This window comes from Sorex araneus, chromosome 11 (genome assembly GCF_027595985.1).
Source record: "Sorex araneus isolate mSorAra2 chromosome 11, mSorAra2.pri, whole genome shotgun sequence".
NCBI lineage: Eukaryota > Metazoa > Chordata > Mammalia > Eulipotyphla > Soricidae > Sorex > Sorex araneus.
The window spans coordinates 7,841,323-7,867,763 of record NC_073312.1 but is presented as its reverse complement, the minus strand read 5'-3'; the positions used below and the strand labels follow the sequence as shown (position 1 = coordinate 7,867,763).

The 26,441-nt window shown below is 54.4% G+C and overlaps 1 protein-coding gene across 3 annotated transcripts in view; it reads left to right on the top strand.

Annotated features, from left to right (window-relative positions):
• Positions 1-26,441, top strand: part of SEC23IP (SEC23 interacting protein) — a 48,831-nt gene that overhangs the window by 3,416 nt on the left and 18,974 nt on the right. For all 3 annotated transcript variants that reach the window (XM_055119285.1, XM_055119284.1, XM_055119286.1), the window contains exons 2-11: positions 2,117-2,640; positions 6,836-7,058; positions 9,343-9,536; positions 15,119-15,208; positions 17,488-17,608; positions 19,616-19,705; positions 20,666-20,807; positions 23,749-23,957; positions 24,539-24,657; positions 25,056-25,208. In XM_055119285.1, coding sequence (XP_054975260.1) covers positions 2,117-2,640; positions 6,836-7,058; positions 9,343-9,536; positions 15,119-15,208; positions 17,488-17,608; positions 19,616-19,705; positions 20,666-20,807; positions 23,749-23,957; positions 24,539-24,657; positions 25,056-25,208 — 1,865 coding nt within the window. The remainder of the gene's footprint in view (positions 1-2,116; positions 2,641-6,835; positions 7,059-9,342; positions 9,537-15,118; positions 15,209-17,487; positions 17,609-19,615; positions 19,706-20,665; positions 20,808-23,748; positions 23,958-24,538; positions 24,658-25,055; positions 25,209-26,441) is intronic.

The window sequence follows — 26,441 nt, the reverse complement described above, 5'->3', positions numbered from 1 at the left end:
GTGCGTGGTGACGTGTTTGAGAACTGACTCAGGGCTGGCTGCAGAGGCAGGGCCCTGGGCGCCCTGCAGGAGGGGAGGGAGGAGGCGGCCGATGGCCCCCACCGCGCTGGGCTCCTTCCTAAAGCTCGACTGGGAAAGAGGAGCCGGGCTTCGGGGCCTGGAGAGGGAAAATGCTTCCGCTGTGCCTGCACAAAGGGCAGGTTGGGCTGAGAAAATCAGGAAAAAGGGCCTTGCGGTGGAGAGTGACTTTTCCTCCCGGAAACGGGGGCCGGTCAGCTCTCCCGGGGCTCTGGGGGGCTGCGCTGTGGGCGTCGGGGTGGCCGGAGATGCTTGACCTACTTTTCCCTGGGAACGCAAACAGCACCTGTCCCTGCGCACAATGGGCGCTTTGTCGCCGAGGGCCCAGCACGCCCTCTTGTCAACAGAGAGCGGCTGCTGGAGTTCCTGGGACGGGGAGTGAGGAGTGGTACGTACTCGGGGACTGCGGTAGCGGTCGAGGGACAGAAGGGGGGAGCGTGTGAGTCGCTCGACGTATAGGGAATGGACATGTTTCTATTTTTATCTCGGTAAAAAAATTAAATATATTTTAAATCTATATTTTTAATTATAGCACCGTACTTTACAAAATTATTCATAGTTGAGATTTAGACATAGAATGTTTGGACATCCAGCCCACCACCGGTGTCAGTTCCCCCCAGCAATGTCCCCAATTTCCTTTATTTAAAAAAAGAACAAAACGTGTGTGTGTGTGTGTGTGTGTGTGTGTGTGTGTTGGTTCTTTACTCAGGGCTCACTTCTGGTGGTGCTCGGGAGGGAACGAGTGGATGTCGGGGGTCAAAACCAGGTTGGCTCTGTGCAGGGCAAGTGCCCTACCTGCTATACTATCTCTCCGGCTCCTTTATTATTATTTTTTATTTGGGGCCCCAGCCAGCTGTGCTCAGGGCTCACCTCTGACTCTGCTTACTTGTGGCAGTGCTCGGCAGGGAGTGGGGGGGCATAGGAGGTGCCGAGGGTCAAACCTGGGCCTGCTGCATGCATGGCAGGCGCCCTACCCACTGTGCTAACTCTCCAGCCCTTGTTTGCATTTTAAAGCACTCATATTAATATAGTTCGGGTAGGTACCAGCCTTGCGGTAGGATGCAGCCATGCAGATACTGATCGTCCCGAGATGGGCTTTGGGTGAAGGATAGTTTCCCCTTCCTCTGTGGCGTACTCGATATGCCAAAAACAGAACAAGTCTCACAATGGAGACGTTACTGGTGCCCACTCGAGCAAATCGATGAACACGGGGTGACAGTGCTACAGTGCTTTGTGAACTATTGCTCCTTTTTTTTTTTTTGCTTTTTGGGTCACACCTGGCAAGCACAGGGGTTACTCCTTGCTTTGCACTCAGATATCACTCCTGGCGGTGCTCAGGGGACCATATGGGATGCTGGGAATTGAACCCGGGTCGGCCGCGTGCAAGGCAAATGCCCTCCCCGCTGTGCTATTGCTCCAACCCCTGGATTATTGCTACTTTTATGGAGATTTTGGGGCCCCACCTGGTGGTGCTCAGAGATCACTCCTAATGGCTTAGGGGCCAGTTTATAGTTCCGGGGATCAAACCCAGGTTGGCTGTGTATAGGGCAAGTGCCCTGCCCACTGCACTCTCTCTCCAGCCCTGCTGCTTTTTAACTTAAGAGAAAGTTTTTAGCTTTTTTTCCCTGTAACACAAAAGTAGGAATTCTTTAGCTTTTTTCTTCCCCCCCTTTTCTTTTTTTAATAAAAATTGATTTTTTAAGATTTTTGGCCCGCACGACTGACTTGAGACTCTGCACTCAGGGCCTGTTTCTGGCAGAACTCGGGGTCCCTGTGGGGTGCTGGGGTCGAACCCGGGTCAGCCGCGTGCCAGGCAAGCGCCCTCTCCGCTGTGTGCTCTCTGGGGCTCCTAGAAATAGAAGTTTGGACGCGAGCTGAGGGTCCAGTTGCCCAGTGCCTGGCCTGGGGTCCTGCTCTCAGAAGGGCGAAGTTCTCCTCTGCGGTGGGTGGGGGCGACCTGGGGCCATGGGCCGAGAGCTGCCTCCTGGCCCCTCGGGGGGACCCGGCCTGGCCACCGCGCCCTTTGCTGTCCCCGCAGATGACTCGGCGGAGGTGGGCGAGGAGGACAGCTTCCTGGGCCAGACGGCGGCCCCCGCGGCGGCCCCGCAGACCTTCAGCTACTTCTCTCAGGCATCAAGCAGTAGTGATCCCTTCGGGAGCCTCGGCCCGTCGCCGCTGACCACCGCCGCCGGACAGCCCGCCTTCTCCAGGCCGCCCTCGGCCCTGCCCTTCCCCGCGGCCACCCCGGACCCCGCCGGCGCCTTCGCGACCGCCGGCCCCGGGGCCCCGTTCGGCGCCGCGTCCCCGGCCCCCCTGGGCGCCAGTGCGTACCCGCCTGCCCAGCCCAGCAGCCTGCCCCCGGCCCTCAGCAGCCCCCCGCAGGGCGCGCCCCCGCAGGGCTACAACCCCTACCGCCACACGCCCGTCAGCAGCAGGGCCAACCCCTACCTCGCCCCGCCGCAGCTGCAGCAGAGCCAGGCCCCCGCCGCGCCCCTCCAGCCGCCCCCCGCGGGGGGACCCCCGGCGCACATGTACCAGATGCCGCCTGGGTCTGTGCCCCCGGTAAGCCGCCCCTCTCTCCCCGCTGATGATGCTCAGTCGCTCACTTCCCCCGTCGTGTTGCCCAAACACGCGCTGAATTATTTTTCGTAAGGTTTAGATTGATTTTTAAAATTGATTTATTATTTATGTTTTGGTTTTGGGCCACGCCTGGAGATGCACAGGGCTTCCTCCTGGCTCTGTGCTCGGGAATCACTCCCGGTGGCGTTTGGGGACCGCATGGGGTGCGGGGGCTGGTGCAAGGCCCGCGCCCTCCTTCCCGCACTCTCTCTCTGGCCCCAACGCTGGCATTTGACAGGGTGGGTGTTTGCAGAGGGTGTCCTCTCGTAAGCGTCTGTGCTTTGCAGGGAGCATTACTTTATTGTTTGGTGTTGGGGCCAGGCCCGGTGGTGCCCCCGCAGAGCTCCTGGCTCTGGCGGTACTCAGGACTGGGCCGACTCTGGGGACCCAGCCAGGGGCTCTCCAAACAGCGCATGGCTTTGTCACTGAGCTACAGCTCTGCTTCATTTTTATTTTTGGGGACGGGAGGGCAACACCTGATGATGCTCAGGGGTTATTCTTGGCTCTGCTGCACTCAGGAACTGCTCCTGGCCATACTCGGGGTGCTGGGGTTTGAACCGGCCGTTGGCTGTGTCGAAGGCGGGCGCCCTAACTGCTGCTCTCTCTTTTTTTTTGCTTTTTGGGTCACACCCAGCAATGCTCAGGGGTTACTCCTGGCTTTGCACTCAGGAATTACTCCTGGCAGTGCTTGGGGGACCATCTGGGATGCCGGGGATCGAACCCGGGTTGGCCGCGTGGAAGGCAAACGCCCTACCCGCTGTGCTATCGCTCCGGCCCCGTAACTGCTGCTCTCTCTGAGGGCTACCTCTCTCACTGGCCTTAAACAATTTCTTTTTGTTTTTCCTCTTTTTTTTTTTTTTTTTTTTTTGCTTTTTGGGTCACACCCGACAATGCACAGGGGATACTCCTGGCTCGTGCACTCAGGAATTTCTCCTGGTGGTGCTCAGGGGACCATATGGCATGCCGGGGATTGAACCCGGGTCGGCCACTTGCAAGGCAAATGCCCTCCCCACTGTGCTATTGCTCCAGCCCCGATTTTTTGTTTTTTTGAGCCATACTGAGCGGTGCTCAGCCTTACCTCTGTCTTTGTGCTCAGGTGTCACTTGGATTGTGCTCAGGGGACTGACTGTATGCAGTGCTGGGCCCATCCATCTAGGGTTGGTGTCTGCAAGGGAAGCATCTTTGCCACGGGACTCTCTGGCCATTCCCCCACTCCCGGTACCCCACATGGTCCCCTTCTTCTTCTTCTTTTTCTTTTCTTTTTTTTTTTTTAATTTTTGTGCCAGACATGGTGATGCTCAGGGCTTACTCCTGGCTCTGCACTTAGGAATTACTTCTCCTGGTGGTGCTTGGGGGACCGTATGGGATGCCAGGGATTGAACCTGGGTATGCCACGTGTAAGGCAAATGCCCTCCCTGCTATACTATTGCTCTGGCCCAGTCCCCTGATTCTTTTGGTTCTTTACCTGCTAGACTATTGGTTTGTTTATTTTGCTTTGAGCAGTACTCAGGGTTACTTCTGGCTCTGTACAGTACTTGCAGTAGTTCTCAATAGTTACTCCTGGCGGTGCTTGGAAAACCATATGGGATGCCAGAGATTGAACCCTGGTTGCCCATATGCAAGGCAGGTGCCCTATCTGCTGTCCTTCACTTTGGCCCCTGTTTTGTTTGTGTTTGGGGAAGCCACATCTGCCAGTGCTGAGAGCTTACTCCTGGCTCTGCGCTTAGAGATCACTCCTGGTGGGGTACAACAGGGAACCGCATGTGATTCTGAGCATAGAACCTGGGTCAGCTACATGCAAGACAAGTGCCCTACCAGCTCTACTGTCTCTTCGGCCTTTCCAGGACTAACTGATTTTAGGTAGTTAATTATGTGTCAGTATTTCCAGATTTTTAATGTGAGATGCCAACATTAAGTGTCATCTAAGGACATGTGAGGGTTGAAGTAATTATCAGCAGACTGCAGACTTATTTTTTAATTATCCTATTCAATCAGAACACGCAATTATAGAGCCTAAAATTGATTACACCAATAGTTCCTTTTATTTACATTTATGGAGTTTGGATCCAGACAGTTCTCTCTCAGGAGAGTACTGAGATAACATTTATTTGCATAGGTAATTTTATAAAACTCCCTTATACTTTCCCCCCAACTAATTATTCACTGATTTTCAAAGGGAACCCAGTGGACTTAAAAAGAGGAAATAATTAGAAGAATGAATCCAGCTCAGTGGAACAGTTAGTAGTAATATAATCACAGTATCTATCCCCGCTAAGCCCTTGGGGACCGGAATGAGCTCTGTCTTGTCATTAACTTAAATCAAACCAATACAAGGTCTCAGTAATACTGAAGTTTAACATGTTGCAAAGTGATCCGATTCATCATATGAAATGGGTTTTTGTTTGTTTGTTTATGGGCCATACCTGATGATGCTCTTGGCTCTGCACTCAGGAGTCATTCCTGGAGGGGCTCAGGGACCATCTGGGATGCTGGGGTTCGAACCTGGGGCGGCCTTGTGCAAGGCAAGCACCTTACTGCTAGACTATTGCTTTGGCCCCCGAAGAGTTTAGGTTTTTCTTTTTTTCTCCCGAGGAGTTTTATTTATTTATTTTTTTTGCTTTTTGGGTCACACCTGGCGATGCATAGCGGTTACTCCTGGCTCTGCACTCAGGAATTACCCCTGGTGGTGCTCAGGGGACCATATAGGATACTGGGATTTGAACCCGGGTCGGCCGCGTGCAAGGCAAACGCCCTTCCCGCTGTGCTATCGCTCCAGCCCCACTTCCGAGGAGTTTTATTTTATTGTTATTATTTTTTTTTGCTTTTTGGGTCACACTCAGCGATGCTCAGGGGGTTACTTCTGGCTTTGCACTCAGGAATTGCTCCTGGCAGTGCTTGGGGGACCATATGGGATGCCGGGGATCGAACCCAGGTTGGCCGCGTGCAAGGCAAACGCCCTACCCGCTGTGCTATCACTCCAGCCCCCCGAGGAGTTTTAATATAGGAATTTTGCTAAAAAAGGTTTTGAAGATTTCTTATGAGTTAAAAAAAAAAAAGGTAGCTCTGGGACTGGAGAGACAGATAGGGACAGCAGGTGTGGCACTTGCCTTGTGTGCAGGTGACCCTGGTTTGATGTTTGATTCTTGGCACCCTGTATGGTTCCCTGGGCATATGGCCGGGGGCTTTCCTGGTACGTTGTGGGGTCACTTCTGTCAGGGCTGGACAGTGCAGGCTGCGGCGCACACAGTGTGTGTGTGAGCCTCCAACTGATTCTCAGCCCCCAGTTGCCTTTTCACTTGAAGTTCCTTTTTTTTTCCCAAAAAAAAAAAAAAAACCAAAACCCCAACCCTTGAAACCCCTTGAGATTCTACGCTTTACGATGCTTTTAATAATGGTTTCTCATGCTCGTAAGTCCAACACCGGCCCCATCACCAGTGTCCACGTCTCCCTCCTCCAAGGACCCCAGCACCCCTCTCACCTCCCCTCATCCTCCCCAAGTTCCCGCCAGCTGTGGCCGCAGCGCTGCCAGGCGCAGTGCTTTTCTGGGGCGCATCACGCACCTGACCTGGTGCTTTGCTCTGTTCACGGAAGCTTTGCCCTGGGACCTGGTGATTAGACTAAATGGTTGTTCCGAAAGATCTATAGGGTAATTATCAGTAATGTCAGTTTGAGCCCTGATTAGACTAACTGGTTGTTCCGAAAGATCTATAGGGTAATTATCAGTAATGTCAGTTTGAGCCTGTTTGTTTTGGGGCCACACCTGGTGGTGCTCAGGGCTCACTCCTGGCAGAGCCCGGGGGACCGTACGGGATGCCTGGGATTGAACCTGGGTCAGCCGTGTGCAAGGCAAACCCCCTGCCCGCTGGACTACCATGCCAGTCCCTCAGTTTGAGTCTGAAGCACATACAGAATTGGCGGGGCCAGAGCGGTGGACAGTACAACGGGTGGGTAGGGCGTTTGCCTTGCACGTGGCCGACCCAGCTTCCATCCCTGGTACCACATAGGTACTCAGCCCCCCCCCCCCACCCCAGGACTGATCCTGGACACAGAGCTAGGTGTGAGCCTCTAAATGTCCCCCTCCCTCCCAAAAAATTGTGCGTTGGAGAAACGTGCTGACCCTGACTTTGTGTGCCTGCAGGTTCCTGCGGCTGTGCAGCCGGGCCTGCCCCCTCCGACGCCGCAGCAGGCCCTTGCCCGGCTGACGGGCCCCTCCGGGCAGCCGCCGCCCCCTTTCCTCCCCCAGAACCAGTATGAACCCGTCCGGCCCCACTGGTTCTTCTGCAAAGAGGTGGAGCACAGGCAGCTGTGGCTGCCTTTCAGCGCGCTGGACTCGCGGACCCTCGAGGAGACCTATAATTCAGGTAAGTCAGCCTTCGTCTCTGCTCTTGGGGACCGAGGAAGTGAAGAGTGTGTCTCCACCGCCTGGTGGGTTGTTTTTTTTTTTTTTTGCTTTTTGCGTCACACCTGGCGATACACAGGGGTTACTCCTGGCTCTGCACTCAGGAACCACCCCTGGTCGTGCTCAGGGGACCATATGGGATGCTGGGATTTGAACCTGGGTCGGCCACGTGCAAGGCAAACGCCCTACCCGCTGTGCTATCTCTCCAGCCCCGTGGGTCTTTTTTTTTTTTTTAATGTCAAATCTCTTAAACTGTGAGACTCACCGGGCTGTAATTTGAGGCGGTGTTATTGAGAGGCGTCCCGAGTGATCAGGGCGTTTGTTTATTATAGTTTTCTTCTTTGCGCGCAGAGATGTTAAGCCAGAAATAGTCGCCATATTCAATCCCGGTGTCATTGTTCCTGTCTGCCTCCCTCCTTATAATGGGGACATTTACAGAGCACTTTCTGTGGAATCCTTTTCCTGAAGAGGCTCTGAGAAATTGAAACTAGAGGGCCTTGAGCTTATGAAAATGTCAGGTGGAGAAAGACTTCACTCTGATCTCACCCACAGTGTGGAGAGAAAGCAGAGAAATGCACGAACCAAGTGTTGCAGAAACTTAGACGCAAAGGGCGTCTGGTTGTTCCTCAGAAGGAGCAGGGCAGGAGGGTGAGCGTCGTGGGTAGAAAGGTCAGTGGGTCGATGACGAGAATTAGACTTTGACTTTTGAACTGTAGACACATGTTGATCTTAAACGTTCTCAGTGGCAAACACCCTTAACCTCGTGACCTCCTAATGTTGCTTTTACCAGAAAGCATCCTGTGCTTCGGTTAGTTTTGAAAATGCCGTCAGAGGGGGCTGGAGCAATAGCATAGCGTGTTTGCTTTGCATGTGGCCGACCTGGGTTCCGTCCCCAGCATCCCGTATGGTCCCCTGAGCGCTGTCAGGATAATTCCTGAGTGCCGAGCCAGGTGTAAACCCTGAGCATTACCCAATGTGACCCAAACGCTATAAAGAAAAAAGAAAAGAAAATGCTAATGTAGATACACTTTTTTTTGTTTGTTTGTTTTTGGGCCACCCCTGGCGATCAGTGCTCAGGGCTGACTCTTGGCTCTGCACTCAGGAGTCACTCCTGGTGGTGCTGGGATCGGTCTCGGGTCAGCTGCATGCACGGCAAATGCCCTTCCCCGCTGTGCTATTGCTCTGGCCCCTGTGGCCACTTTTTCTTTTTTTTTTGCTTTTTGGGTCACACCCAGCGATGCTCAGGGGTTACTCCTGGCTTTGCACTCAGGAATAGCTCCTGGCAGTGCTTGGGGGACCATATGGGATGCCGGGGATTGAACCCGGGTCGGCCTCGTGCAAGGCAAACGCCCTACCCGCTGTGCTATCGCTCCGGCCCCTCTTTTTTTTTTTTTTTTTTTAAGTAAACAGATTTTATTTGGGGGGTTTTGAGGGGAAGAGAGAGAGTAACGCGCCCAAGAGAGAACACGGGCTTTTCCAAAGGCGGAGAGAGCCCCGACACACACCCCAGCATTAGACACGGAAGTACACATCTCAAGAGGGGGAGATGCAGGTGACACGTGCTCGGGCGACACGTGTGTTCAGCCACGTGGGTGCAAGCAGCACAAGGGCTCGGGCGGCATGCGCGCCTGTGGCCGCTTCCTGAAGTGGCAGTGCGTAGGGGTGTGCTCGGGCTGAGACGTTTCTGGTTGGCCTGTTTCCCCTGACTATTTCTTGTACTGGGATTTTAAAATGTCCTTTTCTTTTCTTTTTTTTTTTTTGGGTCACACCCGATGATGCACAGGGGTCACTGCTGGTTCTGCACTCAGGAATTATCCCTGGTGGTGCTCAGGGGACCATATGGGATGCTGGGAATCGAACCCGGGTTGGCTGCGGGCAAGGCAAACGCCCTCCCCGCTGTGCTATCGCTCCAGCCCCTAGAATGTCCTTTTCATATATCCTGTCCTTTTTTTTGGTGGTGGTGGTGGGGTCCGCATCTAGCGGTGCTCATGGCTTCCTCGTGGCTTTGTGCTCAGGAGTCCCTCCTGGCAGGCTCGGGAGACCCTGTGGGATGGTGGGTTAGGCCCAGAGTGGCCTCGCGGAAGGCCGGCGCCCTCCCCGCTGCCCGAGCTTGGGGAGTCAGACAGACTCTGGCCCCCTGAGCTTGAACCTTTCAGCAGAAACAAGCTCTGTCCTCTGTGTCTGAGGGTCAGCGGGTCGCCCCGGCCCCAGTTCCTGGGAGTGACCCTGTGGACTCTGTGCTTCAGTCCAGCCGGACCCCGAGAGCGTGGTCCTGGGCACCGACGGAGGCCGCTACGACGTTCACCTCTATGACCGCATGCGGAAGGCCGTGTACTGGGAGGAGGAGCCCACCGAGGTGCGCCGCTGCACCTGGTTTTACAAAGGCGACACGGACAGCAGGTTCATCCCCTATACGGAGGACTTCAGCGAGAAGCTCGAGGTGCGTGGCTGGGCCCCGGGCGTCCCCTGCACAGGAGGGTGCTCCCAGGGCCGCCTCTGCAGGCTCCTCTGGGCACAGCACAGGCTGCTGGTGTCCTCGTGCCGGGGCCTGGGACAATCCCTGCACCAGGCAGGCCTCCAGGTAGTCACTGGGAAGCGGCGACCTCTGGATTGACAGTACTCTGGACAGTAGGAGCAAATGTCCTGGCACTTACGAGGTTTAAGTCTGGGAGCAATACTGTCTTACAGGGGCCTGTTCATTTCTTTTCTTTTCTTTCTTTTTTTTTTTTTTTTTTGCTTTTTGGGTCACACCCGGAGATGCACAGGGGTTACTCCTGGCTCTGCACTCAGGAATTACTCCTGGCAGAGCTCGGGGGACCATATGGGATGCTGGGAATCGAACCCGGGTCGGCTGCGTGCAAGGCAAACGCCCTCCCTGCTGTGCCCAAGGTCCTGTCCCTTCCTTAAATGTGGATTCTCCTGAACCTGGCTTGTTGCACGCACAGCACCTGTGGGTCGTGTGCGAGACCTCGGCCCTGCGCCTCTGTGTTCACGGCCTTTCATGTGCACGGCAGCTAGTGTCACTTGTGTGCACTTAAAAGTGATGACAAGTTGCCTTCACGCAGTCTACGAGTCACACCTTAAGTGTCTCCCGACCACTTCCCTGGGCTCAGAGGGCCAAAACGTACCCGTCTGGCGGGGGCGGTGTGGCTAGGGGAGGGAGCCGAGGATCAAATACTTGAAATAAGTGAATTCAGAGGTTTGCTTACATGGGAAACAATGTCTTAGTCGCTATGTTTTGGACACTGTTATTAAGCTGTAGTTTACTCACACTAATATAAAACCTGTAAGGGCCTCTGAGACGGGCGCTCCTTAGTGTCATGATTTGAGTGGGTGCCGGCAGAGATTTCTGTTGGAGGGGCCTCGGTGTCAGGGCCAGACAGTGCTCCGGGGCCCTTCCTGGGAGTCCTTGTCCTGACAGTGCTCCTGCTGGTCCACCCTTGGTGACGTGTCCTCTGTGCTGGGGGTCACCAGGTCCTCACAGTGTGCAGGGGCGCAGTGCCTCTCGGGTGGTGCCAGGGGTACAGGGCAGGGCGTCCTGCAGCCTCTGCGCCCTCTCGTCCGCGTCCTCGCCCTCATCCTCCCCCTCATCTTCATCCTCATCCTCTTCCTCATCCTCATCCTCCCTCTCCCCCTCCCCCTCCCCCAGGGTTTGTGTCTGTGGAGGAGCCGCCGGTAGCGTTACGTTACGTCGCTCACTCACTAATTCCCCCAGCTGTTTTTCTGGAGGAAATGGGTATCTTAATGGATAGAAGAAAGACAAATCACAGTCTCAGGGACGTCTCAATCTAGGCTCTGCAGTGAAGCACTTTTATTTATTTATTTTATTTACTTTTGGGGCAGCCATGAGGGACATATCTTGCGGTGCGCTTACTCCTACTTCTGTGCTCAGGGATCACTCCTGACAGGGCTCAAGGATCGGATGGGCGCCGGGGTGGAACCAGCTGGACCGGGTGTGCCAGGCAAATGACCCGCTGTTGTTGCGGCCTTTGCAGTAAACCATTTTCTCGTACATTAGCTCTGTCCTTCCTCCCCCTCAGCTGCTACAACAGTACATTTGCTTAAAAATAAATGATACCATTTCCCTTTTTTGTTGTTTTGATGACAAGAGGTCCCACGTGGCTGTAGTGTTTGCACACTGGTGCGATGCGTGCCAGGGCGCGCCCTTGGTTGTGCCGTGACCCGGAGATTCCACGAGTGGGGGTGGTTTGACGGCTGAATTTGTGGCTTCTTGCTTCCAAGGCAGACACTGCCACATATTTTCTGTAGCTCCTTTTTAAAGTTTATAAATGCAGTCATTTTCTTCTTTTGTGGTGGTTGGGGCTTTGGGCCACGCCCAGTGGTGCTCAGTGTGTGGTTTGGGGCCACATTCTGGCTCTGCAACCAGGAATCGCTCCTGGCGGGGCTGGGGGGCCATGTGGGGTGCAGGGCATTGAACCCCGGTCAGCCACATGCAAGGAAAACGCCCTTCCTGCTGTACTATTGCTCCGGCCCCTGTAAGTGTAGTTTTGGGCGTTACTCATTGTGTCCGCTCTGGGAGTATTGATTTTCATAGTGATGACTAAACTGCTCTAGAGACAAATTGGTACCGAAACTTTGCCCATGTAAGACGGATACTGTGGGCCCTTCCTTCCTTCCTTCCTTCCTTCCTTCCTTCCTTCCTTCCTTCCTTCCTTCCTTCCTTCCTTCCTTCCTTCCTTCCTTCCTTCCTCCCTCCCTCCCTCCCTCCCTCCCTCCCTCCCTCTCTCCCTCCCTTTCTCCCTCCCTTCCTTCCTTCCTTCCTCCCTCCCTTCCTCCCTCCCTCCCTCCCTCCTTCCCTCCCTCCCTCCCTCCGTCCCTTCTTCCTCTTCCTCCCCCCTCCTTCCTCCCTCCCTCCCTCTGTCCCTCCCTCCTTCTGTCCCTCCCTCCTTCCGTCTCTCCCTCCCTCCCTCCCTCCCTCCCTCCCTCCCTCCCTCCCTCCTTCCCTCCTTCCCTCTCTCCTTCCCTCTTTCTCTCCCTCCATCCTTTCTGTTTTTCTGGCTATGTCCAGCAGTGCTCATGACTTGCTTCCGGACTGGTGCTCAGGGGACCTTGTGTTGGTACGTGGTACGCAGGGCTCGGTCCAGGCTGCCCACATATGAGACATGTACTGTAGCCGTGCCTCTTTCCTGTGGCTCATGTGAAGAAGCAGAGAAGTCTGTGGAGAGCAGAAACTTCCATATTTTTTCTTTTTTCTTCTTTTGTCTTTTGGGCCACGCCCCACCGTGCTCAGGACTTAATCCTGGCTGTGCTCAGGGATGGTCCCAGCGGATTCTGGGGCTCATGCATGATGCTGGTTAGCAAACTGGGCAGCGCAAGACTTAAACCCTTCTACTGTCTCTTGGGCCCAGAAACACGTCTTATGTTGAAGTGTGGTATGCACGTTGCTAGGACACCGCCGTGAGCCATCGGAGAAGAGAAGGCCCCGGGACTGGAGAGGCCGCTCGGGGCGAAGAGCTCGCTGGGCATGCGGCCAGCCCTGGTCAGTGTCCTGGCCCCACACTCCTGGCTCCAGAGTACCCCAGGAGCGATTCCCAGCACAGCTGGGAGTAGCCCAGAACACCTCCAAGAATGGGCTCCTTACCCCCTCAATATTAAAAAATAAAAAGGTACTTTTATTTAAAAAAAAAAATTTTTTTTTCTTTTTGGGTCACACCCAGTGATGCACAGGGGTCACTCCTGGCTCTGCACTCAGGAATTACCCCTGGCGGTGCTCAGAAGACCATATGGGATGCTGGGAACCGAACCCGGGTCGGCCGCGTGCAAGGCAAATGCCCTGCCCGCTGTGCTATTGCTCCAGCCCCAAAAAGGTACTTTTAATAGCCACACGAAAGCTGTGGGGACTGGAGGGATAGCTCAGTGGGCTGGGCGGGCGCTTTGCATGCTGGGCTCAGGCCCGTGCCGCGTTGCCCTCCCACCCCCCACTGCTAGGAAGTGACCCCAAGGCGCCCCTCCACCTCGACTCGCCCCCCAAGTCCTATAGGCTAACTAAGAAAAAAGTCAGGTTTATAATATCTATGGAGGAAAAATATAAAGCAATCGAAGGACATAAAAGAGAACCTCAAGAAATGGGGCTCTGTTTTCTGCTCATTATTTATTACGTCAGTATGATAAAAGATGTCAGTTCCTGCCAACTTATTTCAGAAGTTTCAGATAATCTGGCACAGCAGTTATTTTTAGGAAACATTTGTAAACTGCTCCGAAGTTTTATGTGGAAGGTCGTCGGAGCGTCAAGATGACCACAGACCATTTCCTTTTGGTTTTGTCTTGTTTGCGGGCAGCTCCCGTCTGTGTGTGCTGAGCTTTACTCCTGGCAGGCCCCGGGTGCCGGGGAGGGGACGGGGTGGGCCGTGTGCCCGGTGATGCCCTGCCGGGCTCAGGGAGCCAAGCGGGTGGCGCCGGGCACTGGATCTAGGTGGCACAGGCTCTCCGCCCTTGGAGCATCCTTCAGCCCAGTCTCTTACCGTCTTGTGTTTCTTCCCTTTTCTTTGTATTTTTGTTCAGTGTTTTGGGCCGCATCCAGCTGTGCTCAGGGCTGATCCTGGCTCTGCACTCAGGGGTCCCTCCTGCCGGGGGTCAGCCCTGTGCGAGGCCAGCGCCCTCCCTGCTGTGCCACCTCTCTGTCTCCCCGTGTTTCTTTCCCCGTGCTGTCAGGGAGGGAACGAGTTCTCCTGTGTGCACGACTTGCCCTTTGCCAGTGAGGCCCGCCCGACCCCCAGGACCATTTTCCTGTATTCAGACTCGCTCCCCTTGGCAGGACTGAGTCAGGAGCCGTGGGTTGGAAGGGCCCGGGGAGCTGGAAACAATTCTCAGGACCACGAAACCTTTCTTCTTTCGTAAGACATTTTTAGGATGATTGTTCCTAAGAGCTGTGAATAAATGTTTTAAAAGAAAAAGGAGCCAAGTGAGGAAGAAGAGGGTGGGTTGCACGGAGGCCGTCCCTGACGGCTGCCCAGGGGGCAGACGGGCGGCCTCCTCCCCGGAAGGGCCCCTGGCAGTCTCCGTCACTAACCGAAGGACTCTGGACAGTGGCCATGCCAGGCGGCCACTCCTCTGGCTTGGCGCTTTGTTCCAGGGTGCAGAGAGCTTCGTCTCCCACGCAGGGCTGCGTCCCTCGGGGATAATAGGGGATGGGAGGACAAGGGCCAAGTCCTTGGAGTCACAGGTTGGGGTGGTGCAGGGCCCAAGCTCTTGTTTGTTTGTTTGTTTTTGGGGGGCCACACCCACCGGCAGTGCCCTGGTTCTGCCCTCAGGAGTCACTCCTGGCAGGGCTCCGGGACATTCGGGGATGCTGGGGGTCAAACCCAGGTGGGCTGCATGCAAGGCAAAGCCCTCCCGGCTGTGCGGTTGCCGGCCCGGCCCGCGTAAGCTGCAGTTGTGCCTTTGCTCCTGTGACCTTAGGGGGACTGAGATAACTGCTGGGACTGGACTTTTAGTCTCCAGGCTGCCGAAGACAGGCCGAGTCCTCACCTCAGCTCCACAGGCGGAAGTAGGGGGTGTTGCAGGGACGGCCAGGCAGGCCGAGGTCAGGCTGGGCGAGGGTGTCCAGTGGGGATGGGGTCCCCAGGAGCATTGTTGGGACAGTGACCGCCCCATGGAAGTGGAGGCTGGGGACCCTGTAGGTCGCCGTGCCAAACCACTGGAGTCAAGGGGGTCTCTGTCCCGTGCCCAGAGGGGCATGGCCTTGCTGACGCCTGGGGTCCAGGCTGCCAGCCTCCCGAGCCAGAAAGGTGTGGTTTTAGCCCCAAGGGCCGAGGAGATGGTGCAGTGGGTACCGCTCAAGCCTGTCAGGAGGCAGTGTCTGTCCTCACCATCTTGGGAGACGAATCGGCTTTCTAAACCTTGGTTCCCTGCGTCTGATGGGCGAGGTGTGGTGGGAAGTGATCGAGGAAACGGGGAATGTAGGGAGAGTGACTCCGAGTCGAGAAGGGGAATGCGCTTCCCGGTGCAGCGTTATCCCGCGCTTAGCCGTCCCGCCTTACCCGCTTCCTCCCGCTCTCGTAGGCCGAGTATAAAAAGGCTGTGAGCACCAACCAGTGGCATCGCAGGCTGGAGTTCCCCAGCGGAGAGACCATCGTGATGCACAACCCGAAGGTAAGGGCGCCTGGACGGTGTGGTCGTGCTCGGCCGGGGGAGTCAGCGTCCCGAGGGCGGCGGGGCCAGGAGTGGGATCAGTAGGGAGTTTTGGTAGCTGATGCAGTTGGGCTGTATGTCAACAAGGGCGTCACTGGGGAATTTGCTGTCAATTCACAGGAACAGAAAGGGGATTAAGACCCTAATGACATGGGGGGCTTGAGAGAGCACAGTAGGCTGAGCACAAGCCCCCGAGCACTGCTGGGCCCCAAATAAAGCTAAACAATCTATATGTCACTGTCACTGTCGCTGTCGTCCCATTCATTGTTCATCGATTTGCTTGAGCGGGCACCAGTAGCGTCTCCATTGTGAGACTTGTGACTGTATTTGGCATATTGAATACGCCACGGGGAGCTTGCCAGGCTGTGCCGTGCGGGCGGGATACTCTCGGTAGCTTGCTGGGCTCTCCGAGAGGGGCGGAGGAATCGGACCCCGGTTGGTGGTGTGCAAGGCAAACGCCCTACCTGCTGTGCTATCGCTCCAGCCCGTGCTGGGCCCTAAAAGTAAAAATAGGTTCCTTTTTACTTTTGTATTTTTTCCATAAACGTTTATCTATTTTTTTAAGATACTGATCAGTAGCGGCTGAATGGCTACATTCTTGCATATATCATTCTCTCTCTTTTTTTTGTGTGTGTGGGGGGGTGGGCCCACCTGCTGGGCTGCGGTTCTCCTGGCTTTGTGTCCGGTGTCCGGTGCTCAAGAGTAGGGCCTGGCAACGCCTCCAGTCTCTGACCTGACGGAAAGCATGCTGTCTGTCTCTTGAGCTGCTTCCTCCAACCCTCATTTATTATTCTTTTTTTCCCCTTTTTTCCCTTTGTTATAATGTAGGAGCACCGCTGTTTATTCAGCCATTGACCTCATCCATTATTCTTAGTTTTGCTTTGGGGCCACACCTGGTGGTGCTCAGGGCTTACTCCTGGCTCTGTGCTCAGGGGGCCACATGCACTTGCTGGGAATTGAGCCCCTGTTGGCCTTACTTGCCCTCTGGACTCTCTTGCCCTCCTTTATCAGTCTTTCCTCGGCTCCAGGCGCCCCCCTGAAAGGAGAAGTATCTTCCTGTGGGGGGGGAACGACCTCAGTTCTGTCCCCAAGCACACGGCCCCCAGGCGGCCCTTGGCCACAGAGCCGTGTTTACTAGTATGTTCTAATAACTGGTTTCTTAGTCGCTGTTATCCTGTTATCTATTCGGGGACAGTGTAAAAGAGTATAAAAAAATACCGGGCTTGGCCCTCCTCTGTAGTCCTCAGTACCATAAGAATAAGATGTGCAGGGCAGCAGCTGGAAAGGCCCTGGCTCCTGACTCTGTGCTCAGGGATCACTCCCAGTGCGCTTGGGGACCCTGTGTGGTATTGGGGATCGATTAGGGGTCAGTCGAGTGCAAGGCAAGTGCCCGACCCGCTGCACTGCCGCTCTGGCCATGGCCCCCAGTTTTCTACTTTGTTTTGGGGCGGGAGGGGGTGCCGGTGGGTCACAGCTGTGCTCGGGGCTCATTCCTGTCTCGGTGCTCAGCTTAGGGAACCATATATGGTGCTGGGGTCGGGACGCGTGTCAGCCGTGTGTGACTAACACGCTGTACTGTCTCCCTGCCCCTCGCTTTATTTTTGGTTTGGTGCCGTACCGGGCAGTGCTCAGGGGCTGCTCCTGACTCTTCATGAACGGATCCTGGTGGGCTCAGTGGACTCTGTGGGGTGCCGGGGATCGAACGTGGGTTGGCCATGTGCAAGGCAAATACCCTACATGCTGCACCGTCTCTCCGGCCCCCAAACTACGTAATTTTGTTCTTGGTTTTGTTTTTGGGCTGCACCTGGCAATACTCAGGGTTACTCCTGGCTCTGCGCTAAGGCACCTCTCCTGGCGCTGCTCCAGAGATTATATAGGTGCCGGAGATTGAACCCAGGTCAGGTGCTTGCAAGGCAAGTGCCCTACAGGCTCAGCTATCTCTCTGGCCCCCTCTTTTTCCTCTTTCAGTCTCAGGGATGGGTCTGGGCTTCACCCAAACGAGGCAGACGCTCTCCCACTGTGCCATGCCCCCGCCCCAGGCTGACCGTGTCTGATTAGCCGCTTTGTTTCCTGCCATAAGCACAGGAGACACTGTTGTGATGTGTTTCATGGCGAGTGAACGTTAGCAGGACTTTGGAAAAAGGGGTTGGGGGAACTTCAGCCATCTTCATGGCGTGTGCTGGAATGAGTCATTCGCCTGTCGTGGAGGCCCCGTCAGCGTTGCTCCCTGTTCGCCGCAGGTCATCGTCCAGTTCCAGCCGTCGTCGGTGCCAGACGAGTGGGGGACGACGCAGGACGGGCAGACGCGGCCCCGAGTGGTGAAGCGCGGCATCGACGACGACCTGGACGAGATTCCCGACGGTGCGTACGGGCCGTTGGGGCGTTACACGTCCCGAGGCAGCGTCTCTGCTCGGGAAGCGGCCAGATGGGCACAGATCTTCCTTCCATTTAAATTGAAACAATTTTTTGACGGACGTTTAGCTACCAGGGTTCTGAGACCACGGTCAGCGTTGAGACGGCTTTGATGTGTAGAGAGGCTGCACTGTCACGGAAGGGCCTGCACCGCCCCCCGCCCTCCCGTGTCCTCCCAGTCTGCCTCCGTTCCTCCCCGCCCCGGCCCTGCAGCTTCCTTTTTAACTTTCATCTGTTTTTCAGTTTAGAATTCTGGAGAAAATACAACTTATTTCCTCCAAATTCTCCAGATTCTAATATATGGGTTGTCCTCCCCCCCCCTTTTTTTTGGTTTTTGGGTCACACTTGTGTCCCCTGCATTAGCTGCCCTTGAGGCACACTCCTTGCCTCCTCTCTGGCTGCTAACAGGTATTGTTGTGGAGCTGGAGCGATAGTACGGCAGGGAGGCCCTTGCCTTGCATGTGGCTGACCCCGCTCAGATCCCTGACACCTCACATGGTCCCTCACGCATCGCTGCCGGAGTGATCCCTGAGTGCAGAGCCAGGAATGAGCCCTGAACCCCCAGGGAGTGAACCCCTCCCTTCAAGAACTTTGCTGATTGAAACTAGGCTTCCGGCAGTTTATTTGGAACTTGTTTTGCTATGCCTCATCTAGCTTGTTACTAATTAGTGCAAGAGGCAGGAAGCCTTTTCTGTAAAACCCGGTCGGGGGGCCGGAGAGCTGACAGGCAGGAGCACATGCTGTGCTCGCAGGCAGCTGGGTTCAGCCTCAGGCACTGCACCGCATGGTCCCCAGCACTGCCGGTTGTGACATTGAAGCATCCAGCCAGGAAGAGCATCAGGCATCGCCAGGTGTGGCCCCAAAATGGAAAAAACAAAACCAGAAAACGACAAAATAAAACAAAAGGATAAAACAAAAACTTCATAGTAAAAAGTTTAGGCTCGGGGCTGGAGCAATAGCACAGTGGGTAGGGTGTTTGCCTTGCACTTGGCCAATCCGGGTTTGATTCCCAGCATCCCATATGGTCCCCCGAGCACCACTAGGGGTAATTCCTTAGTGCAGAGCCAGGAGTAACCCCTGTGCATCGCCAGGTGTGACCCAAAAACCAAAAAAAAAAAAAAAAATTGACATGCCTCTCAGTGTTTATGGACGGGCATGACTGCGCTTGGAGATGTTTATTAAAACAGGCTGTGAGCATGGTTTGCCAACCCCTGTTTATATGTTTGATTTCTCTTATTAATTTTTTTTTTTTTCTTTTTGGGTCACACCTGGCAATGCACAAGGATTACTCCTGGCTCTGCTCTCAGGAATCACCCCTGGCGGTGCTCAGGGGACCATATGGAATGCTGGGAATCGGGCTGTACTATTGCTCCAGCCCCTTATTAATACCTTTTGAAGTCCAAATTTTACTTGACAGTTGCTTTGCTGTTAACTTTATTATTTATGAGATTACAAAGTAGACCCGAGAGAGGCCAGGCACTTGCCTTGTTTGTGGCTGTGGTCCCAACCCCTCCATCTGCCCCCAAACTCAAAATGACAAAGGAATTAAAAAAAAACAAAAGCCCAAGTAAAATAGATTAATTTGGACATGTTTCTGTAGCGGGGCTGAATCCAAGGGAAGTGACAGTCGCAGGGAAGGATTCAGAGGAAAGAGTTTTCTTTCTCCTGTTGGCGAGTCCAGTGGCCTGGTGGGTCCTGCACACTCGCAGGTTCGGGGGCCTCTGAAGGTGGACACCGCCTGTTGCTGGGTGCACGGCTTGTTGCACGTTTGGTCTGGTTCACTGTTGGCCCCCGGGTGCGCCGTGAACTTCATTCTCGTTTGGGCGGAGGGTCATGACGCTTACTGGGCAGGAAGAGTTACGGGGCCGGGGAGCTGGGCTCTTCAGCGAAGGCGCGAGGCGGGTCCGGCGGGTGTGTCCCTGTGCGCACGGTGAGCGTGCTCTTGCCTCTCTGCAGGGGAGCGGCCTCAGGTGGACCACCTGGTCTTCATGGTGCACGGCATCGGGCCCGTGTGCGACCTGCGCTTCCGGAGCATCGTCGAGTGCGGTAAGTGCCAGAGCTAGCGGGAACGCCGTCTGTCACACGTGGCTTTCTCAGATCATCGCCAGCCGTTAGCTGCTCACCGAAGGGGAGAAGAGAGTCCGTCAGATCGTGGGAGATAGTGTATGCTTGGATTTCCTTGTGACGCTCAGCAGCCAGAGGGTGTTGGCCTGGGCAGAGTGGGGAGTGCTGGTGGGAAGTAATGCCACTTTCCCCACAACTTCCGGGTGAGCCGTTGCCGCCGCTCAGAAGGGCCGGGCCTTAAACTGACTGGTAGTGAATTCACGGAGAGAAGTTGGTTAGTGGACGTACAGGCCTTCCTGGTGTCCTGTCCTTTCTGAACTCTCATTCTGACAGTGTAGGAAAATCCTTCATGTTACTGAGTAGTTGACATGGGTCAGGTGTCCGAGTGGATTATTCCTAACCCCCAGAATCTTTGGGGTGTAGATACTGCCACTGTCACCCCTTGCTAGGGCAGGGTCTGTGGCCCAGGGAGTGAGTCCATGCCCGGAGCTCCTGGGCTGCAGGTCCGAGCACGCCCCTCTGCCAGCCAGCCCGGCTCTTTCACTCACACTGCCCTGTAGGACAGTAACCGTTGAGAGCAAGTGGTCACGGCAGTTGGGAGCAGGGAGAGGGGACAAACTCAATTTGTCATCAGCGTTTCTTCTCAGAAAGTTGGTGATGAAAAATGCTGACATAGGGGCTAGACTGGTAGAACAGCATTAGGGCCCTTGGCATGCATGTGCCGACCCGGGTTCATCTCCGGCATTCCACGTGGTCCCCGAGCACTGCCGGGAGTGATTCCTGAGTGCAGAGCCAGGAGTGAGCCCTGGGCAGGGCCGGTGTGGCCTCCCCGGCTGCTCCCAGTGTGCTTCATGCCCAAGGTATTGCTGATCGCTTACTAAACGATGACAGCTTTATCAACTTAATTTCTCTTCCCTCTTTTTTTTTTTTTCTCTTCCCAAGTGGATGATTTTAGGGTGGTTTCTCTCAAATTGCTGCAGACGCATTTCAAGAGCGCGGTGGATGCGCAGCGCGTGAGCCGGGTGGAGGTGCTGCCGGTGCACTGGCACAGCGCCCTGGGCGGGGACGCCACGGGCGTGGACAGGTGCGTGGGGCGCGGCACTGGCTTTTTAGACCTGTCCCAGGTAGGTCAGACGTTTTAAATGGAGCAGGGAACAGTCTGATGGGTCTTTAGCAGCTGCCCTTACTTTAATGCGACACTTGGCTCTGACACGTGCCCTTTTTCTCTGTGCATGTCTGTCTGTCTGTCTGTCTGCCCGCTCTGAATCCTTGAGCAAATCTAAGACACGCAAACTGGTTAAAAAATGCTATTCTAGGGGCTGGAGCCATCGTACATTGGGGAGGGCGTTTGTCTTGCACGGGGCCAACCCGGGTTCCATCCCCAGCACCCCGATATGGTCCCCTGAGCACTACAGGAGTGATTTTTGAGTGCAGAGCCAAGAGCAACCCCTGAGCACAGCTGATTGTGACCCCAAAACAAAACCAAACAAGCATCTGCCGTGCTAGTGTGCAGCGGTGTGGATGGGTCACGGGGCAGCGACAGTAGCACTCCCCACCCCTGTCACAACCCGAAGGGTCTCGAGTCCTTGCCCCGTGTCCTCTAGGGGAATCGTCTCTTGTGGAGAGCCAGGGACTGAGACCGTTTCTCAGCAAGGCTGTTGAGAGCTTGGTGGGTCCCCCTGAAGGCCACCAGATGCCAGCGGCACCCGCCAGGCAACTCCAGATGTGCCCCCGTGGCTGTGAACGCTTCCGGTCTCCTCAGGTTCATTAAGACCCATCCGGCTCTGGGTCTGATGACATCTCTGGGCCTCAGTGACTGGTCCTGATGCTTCAGGGCACATGACTTCAGGAGATGACCCTGCCAGTGGCGTCCTCTCTGTGCCGGGCCATCGCAGGACTGTTTTATTTCTCCGGCTGTTAATCAGCTTCACAGTGGAACCCCTCGTCTGTGTTTGGGTCACACCCAGCAAACCCAAACAGAGCTCAGGGCTCGTTCCTGGCTGTGTGCTCAGGGATCACTTCAAGCGGGGCTCTGGGGACCCTGTGCTAAGCCAGGGATTGAACCTGGGTCAATCCCTCGCTGGGCGAGGCCGGAGAGATAGTACAGCGGGGAGTACAGCGGGGAGGGTACTTGCTTTGCATGTGGCTGACTCGGGTGCGATACCCAGCATCCCATAGGGTCCCTTGAATTACTGCCACGAGTGATTCTTGAGTGTAGAGCCAGGAGTCACCTCTGAGCATAGGCAGGTGTGACCCCAAACTAAAACCAAATCAAAATACAAACACCAGCGGTGTGCCAGGCAGACACCTTCCCTGCTGCCCGGCCTCTGCCCACTCTGGCCCTTCTCACATCAGGGAAGAGTGTCATTCTCGAGAGCTCCTCGGTGCTTTTCTTCTTGGTGTCAGCTCTGCTGTCCTTGTCGCCCGCAGTTTGCTGCTGCTGCTTTGGGGGTGCCCGGGGGCTGCTTTTCTGGCCTGGTGCTCTGGCCTCACTCCCGAGGAACCAGTGTGTGGTGCCCGGCACCGAACCTGGGCCTTGCGAGCAGCGCATGCTCTCGTCCTGCCGCACTGTCTCTCCGCTCACCACCCGCAGATTTTGGTCAGTGATCCTGATCTCCAAAACAGAACTGGGTGTCTTTCACGGGTGCCAGCCTGCGTGCGGGGAGACCGGCTGACTCGTACCTCCATCCATCAGAAATGGACTTTTTTTTTTTGCCTTCAAAGCAGTGCTTAGGGCTCGGGGCCACTCTTGGTGACCCTTGGTCAACTGGAGTGGGGGGTACCGGGGTCCAGTGCTGGAGCCCGAGGCTGCTGAACTGCCCAGGCCCTATGTGCAGGGGAACACCAGGCCCTGCTGTTTGGCTTCAGGGTTCCAGGGCTGAACCTGGCATCATGCAGGGCCCAGGCTCAGACCATCTCCCCATGCCCTGGAATTCTACTGTCAAAAGAAAACAGGGTTAGGAGATGCTTACGAGACCAGCGCACATTTTGTATGTAGGGAGCCGGGACTTGTTCCCTGGTGCCACGCGGTCTCTGGAGCATCGCCAGGAGTGACCCTTGAGTCCTGAAGCCAGGCGTGGGCTAGCGTGGCTGGGCTTCTCCCCTCCGTCCTCACGGTTTTAGATTTCTGTAAGTGACTTATTTTATGTGATAACTTGAGAATTCCAAAATTAGTACCTTTATGTTTGCTTTGGGGGCCACACACCAGGCGGTGCTCAGGGCTTACCCCGGCCCTGCACTCAGGGATCACTCGTGGTAGGCTCGGGGGATCATATGGGTGTGGGGGATCATATGGGTGCCGGGGATCGAACCTGGGTTGGCCATGTGAAGGCAGGCACCTTACCCACTGCGCTATGGTTTCGGTCCCTCCTAAATTCACATGTATTGGCAGAAATAGCATTTTTTTTTTTGTTTTCAGTTTTGGGCTTACACCCCCAAAACTGGGCTTACATCCCAGCTCTGCTTGGGGATCTCCCAGAGAGATCTCTCCCAGAGGCGCTGGGAGTCGAACCCTCTCTCGGGTCCAGTAACGCTTACTTAATTTGTGGAGTCGACTCTGGGTTTTTTTTTTTTTTTTTGACTTAAAGTCTAAAACTTTAAAGATTCTCATGGTGACTAAAAGTAAAAAATAAGAAAAAGTAAGAGTTCAGTCCTATTTCGTATCAAAAAAAGATCCCACAGAGGGGCTGGAGCGATAGCACAGTGGGTAGACCTTGCATATGGCTGACCTGGGTTCAGTCCCCGGCATCCCGTGTGGTCCCCCGAGCCCCATCGGGAGGGATCCCTGAGAGCAGGGCCTTGAGGAAGCCCCGGGCACTGCTGAGGGTGGCCCCAAAACAAAGCAAAAAGATCCCACAGACTTGGGGCCGAGGGTGTGACTCGTGGAGGGCCCTTTGCATGTTCAGGGGCCCGGGCACCGTCCCTGCACCGGGTGGTCCCCTTCCAACACTGGGGGCTGGGGGGCGGGAATCTCCACTGATTTCAGAGCACCGATGGGTGAATATTATTTCTCTCTTGTCAAACAGGAATATCAAGAAAATCACCTTACCAAGCGTTGGCCGCTTTCGTCACTTCACCAACGAAACCTTGCTGGATATTTTGTTTTACAACAGCCCCACCTACTGCCAGGCCATCGTGGAGAAAGTGGGGCTGGAGCTGAACCGTCTGCACGCCCTCTTCCTGAGCCGGAACCCCGACTTCAGAGGCGGGGTGTCTGTTGCGGGGCACAGTTTAGGTAGGGCCACCGCGTGCCCCGAATTCATTCATTCACTTGGGCGGTGGGGTCACGCCCGGGGATGCTCAGGGCCTCCTCCTGGCTCTGTGCTCGGGGATCACTCGTGCCGTTCTCAGGGGACACTAGGGGTGCTGGGATTGAACTGGGATTGGCCATGTGCAAGGCACGTGCCCCCCCCCCCCCCACTGTGCTATCACTCTAGTCTTCTCTCTCTCTCTTTTTTATTTATTTTTATTTTATTTTTTTTTAATTTTTGGGTTCTACCTGGCTGTGGGTTTGGGGATCACTCCTGGCAGTACTCAGGAGACTTCTATGTGGTGCTGGGGTCAGCCTCATCTAAGGCAGCAACCTTACCCACTGTACCACCTCTCCGGCCCCAGAGGGCTGTGGTTGTGGCTCAAGGCTAGAACACCTGCCTGGCGTTGGTGAGACCCCGCGTCTGATTGCTGACCCCACATGGTCCCAGAGCACTGACCCACGTAGCTTTGCGTGTGTGGCCCGACTATATGGGAGAAGTTGGGGGTGTATGTTCTAAAAGTACCTTGTGTGCTATTTTTTAAAGAGATGTTTTCCCCACTCAGGTTCTTTAATACTGTTTGATATCCTGTCCAATCAAAAAGATTTGAATTTTTCTAAGTCTCCTGGGCCGCTAACGATTGCTAATGGCGTTGTGAAGCAGCCGAATTTTCAGGAAAAGCAGGTATGATTGTATTATCATTCAGAGTTAGAGTTCGAGGGATTTTTCCAAAATCAAACTGTTTCCTGAAAAGCTTTTTTGTATCAAAATACCCTGAGATATAAAAGGGTAGTGGGAAAATTTGGGCGTTTCCTACCCTTCCTGATGGATTATAAATTTAAATGTGAGCAGATTAATCATTACATTTAATACAGTCTTATTAAAAACTGATCATAGAAAATGGAACGTGATTTATTAAATTGATATATCTTCAGAATATTCACATTTTGGGCAGCAGACCACCAGAAGTTATGATTTGGATGTAGAGTTGAATTGTTTAAGATGTTGGCTAGCTCAGGAGAAATTCGATGAGATTTTTCTGGACTCAGCTTTTCTTGTTCCTCCACCTTCATGCTTTGAAGGTACCTGAAGAGCCAAAGTTGAATTTGGATGAGTCCTGTGACCTTGAGGTTGAAAATGAAGACGCCGTCACCTTGCAGGAGGCCCTGGAAACACTCAGCCTCTCTGAGTACACCAGCACATTCGAGAAGGAAAAGATCGACATGGAGTCCCTGGTACTGGGAAGACCGATTTATATCCCTATGAGATTGCCTTTCCCGTGTCTCAAAGTGAAAATTAAAATGATTCAAATCAGTGTTGCCTAGAGTGGGTGGTCTCCCGGCCTCCCAAAATTCAGGATGTGGGGCAGAAGCCATAGCACAGCAGGTAGGGTGTTTGCCTTGCACACAGCTGACCCGGGTTCGATTCCCAGCATCCCATGTGGTCCCCCGAGCACTGCTAAGGGTAATTCCTGAGTACAAAGCCAGGAGTAACCCCTGTGCATCACCAGGTGTGACCCAAAAAGGAAAAAAAGAAAAACTCAGGATGCTGGAATGATCGGGGTAGGCAGGGGGCAGGGTAGAAGTCTTGGTTGCTTGTGGGGGTCTTGAATGATGATTTTTTTTTTTTTTTTTCAAAAAGGAGGTGAACAGTGTCTGAGCAGTTAGTACAGTGGAGAGGGCGCTTGCTGTGCATGCAGCTGACCCGGGTTTAATTCCTGGCATCCCATATGGTCCCCTAAGCCTGCCAGGAGTAATCCCTGAGCGCAGAGCCAGGAGTAAGCTCTGAGCACAGCCATCTGGGACCCAGACATACCCCCCCATGTATGTATGTGTATATATATATATATATATATATATATATATATAGACTGGAGTGATAGCACAGTGGGTAGGACGTTTGCCTTGCACACAGCTGACCTGGGTTCGATTCCTCCGTCCCTCTTGGAAAGCCTAGCAAGCTACTGAGAGTATCCCGCCCTCATGGCAGATCCTGGCAAGCTCCCCATGGCATATTTTGATGTGCCAAAAACAGTAACAACAAGTCTCCCAATGGAGACGTTACTGGTACCCGCTCGAGCAAATCTATGAACAACGGGACGACAGTGCTACAGTGCTACATATATATGTACGTACATATATATGTGTGTGTACATATATATACATACACACGTGTCTGCACATATATAAATATGTACACAAATGTATATGTATGTAAGACATACATATGTATACATATTTATATAAAACTCTACCCTTTGCCCTTGCAGTTTTACTGTATTTCCTCTAGAGAAACATTCACTCAGGAATACTTTTTATTTTCTTTTTGGGTCACACCCGGCGATGCTCAGGCCTTACTCCTGGCTCTGTACTCAGGAATTACTCCTGGTGGTGCTCAGGGATGTATGGTGTATGGGATGGTGGTGTATGGGATGCTGGGAATTGAACCCGAGTCGGCCACGTGCAGCG